The sequence below is a fragment of the Ascidiella aspersa genome, chromosome 1, assembly GCF_963924565.1.
Source record: "Ascidiella aspersa chromosome 1, kaAscAspe10.2, whole genome shotgun sequence".
Lineage (NCBI taxonomy): Eukaryota > Metazoa > Chordata > Ascidiacea > Phlebobranchia > Ascidiidae > Ascidiella > Ascidiella aspersa.
Genome location: NC_139447.1, coordinates 22,583,658 through 22,592,636, shown reverse-complemented (window position 1 = coordinate 22,592,636; position 8,979 = coordinate 22,583,658). Strand labels below are relative to the sequence as shown.

General features: G+C 36.0%; 1 protein-coding gene across 2 annotated transcripts in view; it reads right to left on the bottom strand.

Annotated features, from left to right (window-relative positions):
- Positions 1 to 4,145: 4,145 nt before the first annotated feature.
- LOC146168305 (uncharacterized) overlaps positions 4,146 to 8,979 on the bottom strand; it is a 37,898-nt gene continuing 33,064 nt past the window's right edge. For both annotated transcript variants that reach the window (XM_083388995.1, XM_083388996.1), the window contains exons 27-33: positions 7,852 to 7,986; positions 7,642 to 7,776; positions 6,984 to 7,118; positions 6,692 to 6,909; positions 5,661 to 5,883; positions 5,421 to 5,551; positions 4,146 to 4,871 (exon numbers count right to left, since the gene is read on the bottom strand). In XM_083388995.1, coding sequence (XP_083245121.1) covers positions 4,719 to 4,871; positions 5,421 to 5,551; positions 5,661 to 5,883; positions 6,692 to 6,909; positions 6,984 to 7,118; positions 7,642 to 7,776; positions 7,852 to 7,986 — 1,130 coding nt within the window. In that variant the 3' untranslated portion in view covers positions 4,146 to 4,718. The remainder of the gene's footprint in view (positions 4,872 to 5,420; positions 5,552 to 5,660; positions 5,884 to 6,691; positions 6,910 to 6,983; positions 7,119 to 7,641; positions 7,777 to 7,851; positions 7,987 to 8,979) is intronic.

Here is an 8,979-nt window from a genome sequence, read left to right as displayed (position 1 = left end):
TCCCTGGAAAACGAAAAAAGTTCCGAGAAGTTCGTTGGGCCGCGCTTCTTATTTAAAATCTTCCCAGGATCCGATCACGAGTCGACCAGCAAACCACAGAACGTCGGACATTCGTGCAATATGGAAACATCACGTGTTAGGAATCGTGGTGTTCAATAGAGCGAAGAGGGTTCATGAATTCCTTGTCTTGGCGGCCAACGGACAACTCCAGGGGTAGTTCTGATTGTGCGACACGATGTAACGTCTGAAATAGTACGTGCAAGGCACAATAAACAAACAATGCAAAACACTTTTAAATAGCCTATAATGCAGAAAATGATCGTCCTCCTTCTATAATGAAACATATAACGGTTACGTGGCGCAGGGATTTTAGACCAGGGAGTCGAACCGTTTGACTTTTCCGGTTTAGGTTCGGTTGGGGTTCAAAGATTTTGACACGTAACCTGTTTTCGTCATGCGAAGTGCAAATATATCTATGTGTTGGCGTTTCGATACACTCAGTTGGTCGCCAGTTAAATACCCGAAGGTTGTGTTGCTTGCCGGCTTCTGGCTGGCTTGCTAAACACCAGCCAACAAACACTGTGTGGATTTGTAATCAGACTCAGACAATACCCATTGAGAAGTTGGTGATTGATTTAGGTAAAAGAACATTTAATTGAGACTCATTAATCAAAAACCTACTCTCTACACTCTGTAAAATAGAAGTTCTGACGCCATGCTGGAGGGAACCGCTTTTGTTTCCAAGTTCGGGTTTGGTTAGTGTCCAGGTACTTTCAAATTATTCGGTTCAGTTCCGGTTCGGCTCCTTAAAATCTTATAAAAACCGGTTCAGGTTCGGTTACGGTTCGGAAAAAATTGACCCAAAACCGGTTCATAAAGTTCTGGTTCGGTTTAACAAATAAAGTTGGAGAGAGAGGATGTTGAACGATTGTGATAGAAAGTTGACAATTACGCACGACGGATTTTGATAAAAACATTCGATTAATTTAATAATCTCATGACCGAAACCGAAAGCAGCAAAGGCTGCATAGATGAAGTCCCAATTCACCGTGTCAAAGGCCTTGAACATATCTAAGGACAGTATCGCGCCAGGTAATATTGTAATAGTCGGCGCAGTCGATGATATCGAATAAAAGACGAATATTAGTGCCTATGTATCGTTTCGGAATAAAACCATTTTGCGCAGACGAGATAATGTCGTTTAGTACACTTCGGATTCGGGTGTTAGCTACTTTTGATGCAATTTTGTAGTCTACATTTAATAGCGTTATTGGTCTAAAATTTTCCGGTTCAAGATGGTCTTTATTAGCTTTTGGAAGTAAAGTTTCTACTGCTTCTGACTGCGAAGGTGACAGTCTACCCGTATTTACAGTATGTCGCCAAGCTGCCATAGAGGCATTTGATATTGTCCCAAAATGTTATATAGAACTCTGCTGGAAAACCGTCTAGCCAGGGGATTTATTTTTACCCATGTTGCAGAGAGCAGTAAAGAATTCTGCTTCTGTTGTTTCCGCTTCTAATATTTTTGATTGTTCTGCCTTAATTTTTCGGAGATCTAGTGTTTTTAATTTTGAAGCGATTGAGGTTTTGTTTATTAAATTTCCGTTTTGTTTATAGAGTTACTTGTAAAATCCGACTAGGCCGTCCAAAATGTTGTTTTGGTCAGTTATCATTTGATTGTCGACCAAAAGTCTGTTAATACCCTTCTTTTCGCAATGTCTTTTTTGTAAGGTTAAAAAGTATTTTGTATTTTTCTCGACCTCCTCGGCCCAGCGAGCCCTACTTCGCGTTACGGCGCTTTTAGTTTGGTGCAGCATAGGATAATCCATGCTTTTCATAAGATTCAGAATTTCGTCTCTTTTCAAATGATTTACTGTCCTCATACTAAGGCAATTCGGCTACTTAAAATTGGCCGCATTTTTATTGACTGCCTGAGCGTAACTTGCTCTGCTTGTCATTTTTCGCTCCGCACTCCACGAGCGGGAATGTCTTATTGTGTTTTCTCGATGGAGCTAAAGTGTTTTAAACAGCAAGACACCCTGGCGGCGACTGCGAACGCGACCACGAACTTCTGACAAAACTGAAAATTAGGATAAAATTATCAAAGCAAATAGCAAAAAATATCTATTATGATCCTACATTCCTGAAAAGTATGTGATTGTGCCAAACAATAGGTTTTAGGCATTATTGAAATAAGATGAGGTGTCAATCAACAACAAATGGAAAGAGATAAACAATCCTATTACGGAATCTGCCCAACGTTTAATACCAATACGAAAATGGAATAGATATTTACTATGGTTATCAAATACATTAGACCTCGCAGACAAGCGTCGAAAACAAAAAGCACCATGCAAACACCCGGCGAATGACAGAACATTGAGGAAGTCATTGACGAGGTAAATTAATAGACAGTTGAGACAAAATTAAAACACTTTCTGCAATTACCATTACAAAAACAAAACTTGTAAACAGCATTCACTGAGACCGAATGTAAGATTTCTTTGCTGTCCTAAAGAAACTATAACGAACAAAAACACAGATTTTAAATCTTGCCAGATGGAATCTCAAAGCGTTAAATGGCTCCGTAATTATAAAAAATGGCCAGGTTAAGGAACGGTGGCGGGGATATTGCGAAAGACTTTATGTTAGAAAGGAAGCTCCAAACTTTTAAACCGACCTAACGCCATATTATCGTGAACCAATGATAGGCTGCATGAGGCAAAACAGCCGTGAGTAAATTAATAAATAATAAAATACCATGTTTTAATGGTATATATGGCAGAGTGAATCGAATCAACTAGACAGCCGGAGTTCAGCACAAATTATACAATGGGTAGTTCATTTTACTTTGTTTTACGATTTGCGATAATAAGAAAATAGTAAAATCAGGTTTGCAAATCTTCACGAAATAAAACGCTCCTAAAAGTGAATTGGATACGCTCCTGCCATGGTGAAAAGCAATTTATATATTTACAGTCTTTTATTTTTAACGGCCGCCGCTGTTAGCTTACTATATGTTAATTAACAATATCTCATCATATAATCTTATTTAACTTTTTCTTAAATATAATTAACAAAATATAAAAAATATCGTTTAAATGATCTTGGTCTTGAATGGTGCAGAAAATATGGCGAAACGAACTAAAATTTAGTTAAGACTAGCGCAGCTGTTACGTTAATTGACTTTAGTTTTGTTGTTTCAAATACTTAGTACTCTAAAACAATGCTATACACACTTAAGTGCTTCTAAAAAGAAAGAGTTTTCTAGCCAATACTCGTAAATGTGCTTATAAAACTTTAGATATGAAATATTTGTCTATTGCTGCATTCAAGCACCGTTCTTGCACCTTCAACAGCTAGATCGCCATAATATTAGGCCTACACTAAAACTTGAGTTTGTGAAGTTTAGAGAACATTCTGAATCATTATCCGATGATATCACCAACGAAAGCATTATCCCTGGTAATAGCTCAGGTGTTCAAAACCTTTTTGTTGTCTAAGTTTTATTTTTCGCTTTTCGGAAACGTACGCGACCCCCCTATATTTCTTCCCAAAATACATTTCACTGAAGGTGATCTAGGGCAATTAAGTGAAAGCAAACGCAAAATATAAACACGATCGGTTTACTACAGCAAAAAAATGGTTTGGGTGATGTATGATTTTGCTCAGATCTAAACTTTAATTTTGCATGATTTTGCTCTGATCTGAACTTTAATTTTGTTTTTTTTACAATTTTTCTTTAATTGTTAGTCATCCTTAAGTAAAAAGTAGCCTTTACAGCGAGCCCCATATAACCCATTGACCAAGATAAGATCCTATACTACGTAAGCAGTTCTACATTTTTGACGTCAATTATTTTACGTTTGTTAATGCCTACATGTAACATTTTAAAGGTTCAAAAATGAAAAGGGCCTAGAAATTGCCGGGCCAACTTCAGTTGATTATAGGCAATAGTTTAGAGGTGTTTGGATAACCTCTTTTCAACTTCTTTTTAGAAATTTAGACCCACAGAACCGAATTATAATGTAATATCCTAAAATGGTATTTATGAGATTTGAACAACGACTTTAAACGTGACCCCGTTTTTTGCCTGTGTCAAGTGTTTTACAAACGAGCTGTTTTTTAATAATAACAAATAAACCTAAAACTAAATTGCAGTTTATTAAGTGTAGCTAACATTATTTTAAAACTTAAATTCAAAATGAGGTTGATGCGAAATTTGCTATCCTTTTGTATTTAAGCGATAAATGAGCAGCATTTTTTGCAATATTTACATCGTGAGTTGGAACTGTGTTTGGCAATATACGGTGGCAAATAATCAACGCTTTTTAAACAGTTTCACCCAAAATAATGTCGCGATTTTCTACTTTTAACAAAAATATGTATCTATACAAAAATATGTTTTACCGCACTGAAGATGGCATAAGCACTTGCCGAAACGTATGCAAATAAAAGAATGAATCTTTTATCTAATATGTATGTTGTTATGATGGCTTTAAACGACCGAGAGGAAAATTAATACACCAATCAATATCTCAACACTGGTTATTTACCTTCCAGTTAAGCAACAGTATTAAACGTTTAAAACAAAGCGCTAGTTTTATAACTTGGATGAAATGAGCATACAGCCTATTAAAGAAGCAACATTACAAGATAATCCAACATAATGGCGATGTTCTATATATGAATTTATATTAAACTGTTTTTTTTCAAGTCTAAGGTCGGCATTGACCGTTTCCGATGTTGGTAGTAAATTGTTCCAAATCATCCCAAGTTCCAATTTCATAAAGGTCATTGGGGTCATCCACCATTGTGCGAACCGTTTCTTGGCAACGTGGATCACGAGCATACACAGCAAGAACAGATAACTGTCACAAAATCAAACGATATTTAAATAGCAATACTAAACGTTTTTATCAGCAGTAAAAAATGGTCGATTCAAGTTACTGTTCTGAAACGCCTGTTTTCCTAACTTCTTTCCGCCTTTTAGTAGTGATAAGAATATTTTAGTTCAGTGATTATTGTCCCGAGTACACGCCGTATAAGCCTCTTATATCCGTTTTGCATCCAACAGGGTGATATGGCAATGTGGATAAGACATACTCAAACCATTATTGTCAAACAAACGTGACCATTAATCTTTTAAACCAAAAAATATGCAATGATCTTAATACTTCCCATTCATATATACTTCTAAGGAGTTTTTTTATCGAAGATCGTCAAAAAGAAAACAAACTTTTACAACATTAACAGTAATAAGCTTGAATTTGGCGGTTTATGAACAAAAACGTGTGTAAGTCCACAAAAACGACGTTGTTTTTTTAATTTCCTAATCAGGAAAAACTAGGGTGAGTGAAAAAAAATATTAAAAAATTAAGTAAAATAAAAATTGATTTAATCTTCTAAAAAATCCGAACCTTGATTCCACGTTTCTTAATGGTTTTGAGACCCTGGTTAAGGTAATAACCAGGAGAAGTTCTACATCCATCAGTTGCAATCAAAATCTCGTGGTCAATGTTATCATCATTCCCTGGAAAGCCTCTCATACCTTTTAAGGGCAGAAAAAACAACAAATAGTTTTAGAATATTATTAGCGTTTTAGTGTTTTAGGTTTAGTAAACGACCTTCTTTGTGCGTTCACAAATAATGAAACATGCCTGCAGAGGGCTGAAATAGCCACGAGTTTGCTTCTTGTAGAGCTTGTCCAATATTGGAACGGTGTCCACCATGATAAATGGTCTTGCTAATGGCCTTTACAATTTCCTCAGGAGTGCGACTATCGTCGAAACCAAACTGGCGACGAGACCACAACGAGAAAGACACCAATGCAATCTGCGATTCTTGTTCACCAATACCCCCTTGTATGTTCTTTGCAATCATCTGTTAAAATATAGAAACCCGTTATATAATAAAACACTACACTAGGACAACAAAAACACTTCTTAAATAAAAATATAGATATAAACATATCTTAACTAACACATAAAACAAATTTTGAAATTACGTTGTTTTGCATACATATATGTACATTATATTAAGGAAAGTGTTTTCATCCATTTTTACCCAGTTTTCGCCACAAGGGTTGGATTCCAAAAAACGGAATCAGAAATAGAATAGTATACAAAGTGTGGCCCACGATATTACGTTTGTTCGTTTGTGTATCTAAGCAAAAAATCTATCTCTTTGCAAAGCACAAAAAATAAACATTTCTTTTCTCACGGATAAATTAGGCGAATCGATATGCTCGAAAAGTAAAACATAGAAACATAGTTGGGGCATCTTCTTGTGTCCCATCTTTGTAATGTACCATATTGATATGACAAAACATTTGCTGACTTAAAATATATATATGACAAACCATTTTCCGAACAAAAAGTAAATAATACAAGTCGAAGTAGCCATTGAAAAAGCTGTATTAGTAGTTCAAAACTCCCAAATCGAAAATTATGATTTGTTGAGACAGCATAAAAGCAGACTTAACAGCTAGCGAACAGCAAAATCCCTTTAGGAAAAGTTAAACATCACCTATAGCAGTGAGAGCACCCTCTAAGGATGTAATGACAACAGATATCTTGGAAATGACTTATCCAGGTGAAGTCATTTGCATTTTTTGTAAATAACCTAATCCAAATCAAATGTAATTTTAGGTAAAAAAAAAATATATGTAAACCTTACCATCAAATCTTACCTCAAAAGTAGCTTTAATCTTCTCATAGTTTATCCACCCGATACTGCCTGATTCATCGCCAAGCAACAAGATGTCTCTCAATCTTGGATTAGTTCCGTATCCCAAAAAGTTTCGAACAAATCGACACAAAACATCGTCGGTTGGGGCGGCTTGTGTGGGCAAACTAGTTTCTACGACCGTTGGTACCAATGTTGAAGCGGTCGACGGGGCAACACAATCTGGTCATATAACACGTTTTTATAAATTTATCCACTCAACGTTTGAGATAACACATACTTGGTAGGTTAAATACCTTTGGTTTCGGTACGCAAGGGAGGGCAGTTTCTGCCGGTTCCCAATTGATCTATCAACACAACTTGGGTCCTTGTGGAGATGTCATTTTCGCAGTCGGTCCAGGCGGTCCAGTCAATGAGGCAATCGGCACAATCTTGTTGCAAATATATTTTTATTAGGTTTAACGCGATATCAAAAACTCCATAAATTAATGAAAATGTGCGTTAGACAGTTTTCACCAAAAACTGAGTTTGTATTATTTGGCCGCAAGTGTTGCGCACATGTTAACTCCGCGGATGGAAGGAAAACAAACATATACCTCGCATGTTTAGATCGTCATTGTAATGTAGTGGATTTCACACGTTTATATTTGATGCACCACTTCTATTACCTCGGAATAATGGCGGAACTATATATTTTTTAAGATATTAGTAATCTAAAAATTAGGAATCTGAAAACTGTACTCATATAGCTATTTCATGTTTACAAGCTAACCGACCTTATCACAAGTTGCAATTGAAGTAATTATTCCATGGCATATAGTATTGAATTTGTGGACAAATACATAGGCAGTTAAATTCATAATAGGTTATGAATAGATTCTAACCTAACCAATAGAAATACAAATAAAATAAAAAATAGATACGATAAATACGCGATGATATCATAATTAAAACCTTGTTTTTCGGTGCTCGGACTTGGGCATGCTTTCCCTGCTCCAACAGCAGCTTGTGCAACTTTTTGCGTTTTTGTCATTTCTGAGTTGATACACGGACCAAAGTCTCCCCATTTCAAAATGCAATCAATACAAGCTGTAACAGAAGTATTTCGAAGGTAGATAAAATCTAGTTATCATGCAGAAATTAGGTACAATGAACAAATAGTACCTTCACTTTCGCTCTGCAGAGTTGAACATTGCAAACCGGCACCACGAGGTTGTGTTATGACAAGTTGTGACCGAGATCTTTCGTTGTTAGAGCACTCACTCCACTCCCCCCAGTCAACAACACAATGTACACACTCTACACAACAACCCGTATTTGAACTGTTATTAAACTCCCGTGGACAGCTAACCTTGCGAAACCTTAGGCCTGTGGTCCGCAAACGTTTTTGTCGCTGCCCAAAGTACTCTTTTCAGAGATATTAAACGCCCACTACGTAAAAAAGTTTAAGTTGGCAAAAAATATAGTTGACAGGTATTCAAGACCACATTTGGTAAGTGGGTCTAACTTTAATCCACGTTAAAACAATATAAAAATTCTAAGCCACATGTACTTTTAAAACAAAGTACAATGAATGTACGGCTATCACATGGCCCGCAGCTACATGATAACACTAAAAAAATACAGTAAAGAAAAGTGACTCGCGGCCCACTTAGATAAAACGTGCCGATACTATTTTTGTAGAGCAGGGTACGATCAAGTCCCAAAAAAAGACTAAACATTTGTTTAAAGCAGTGTTTCTTTCCGTGGACCCCTTTTTACCCGCTATTCAAAACTCGACTTGTACCTAACAAAATTATCATCTGCAAATATACCTTTAAGTCCTTTATATATGCCAACACAACAGAGAGTACACATTTTTTTTTAATTGTAAAATTTGTTTCGCTATATTCGTACTATATTATTATTAATAAACTTAACTGAATGACATTTCACATAAAAACAAAATAAGGTACTCTGTACCAGTAAATAGCAGAGGGCACACATAGCGCATTGTGACGTAATAATAACTAACTGTCCACTTCAATCAAATGTAGTTTATAGCTAGCTTCCGATAAATACTTAGTAGTGTTTAGATTTTCTAGTGGGCTCTGTTCACAACTTGCTGCAATACAAATTTTACCCCCATCTAAAGTGTGTCTGATTAGGTTTAAATTTGTGTTTCTATTTATAATCCAGTTCTATACCTTGATGTCTTTAACATTAAATCTGCTTCCTGTGAAAGCACCAGCAAAAATATTTTCAGGGTAGATTTAGATTTTTTTGCCCATATTGGTTAACTGATTTATGAAG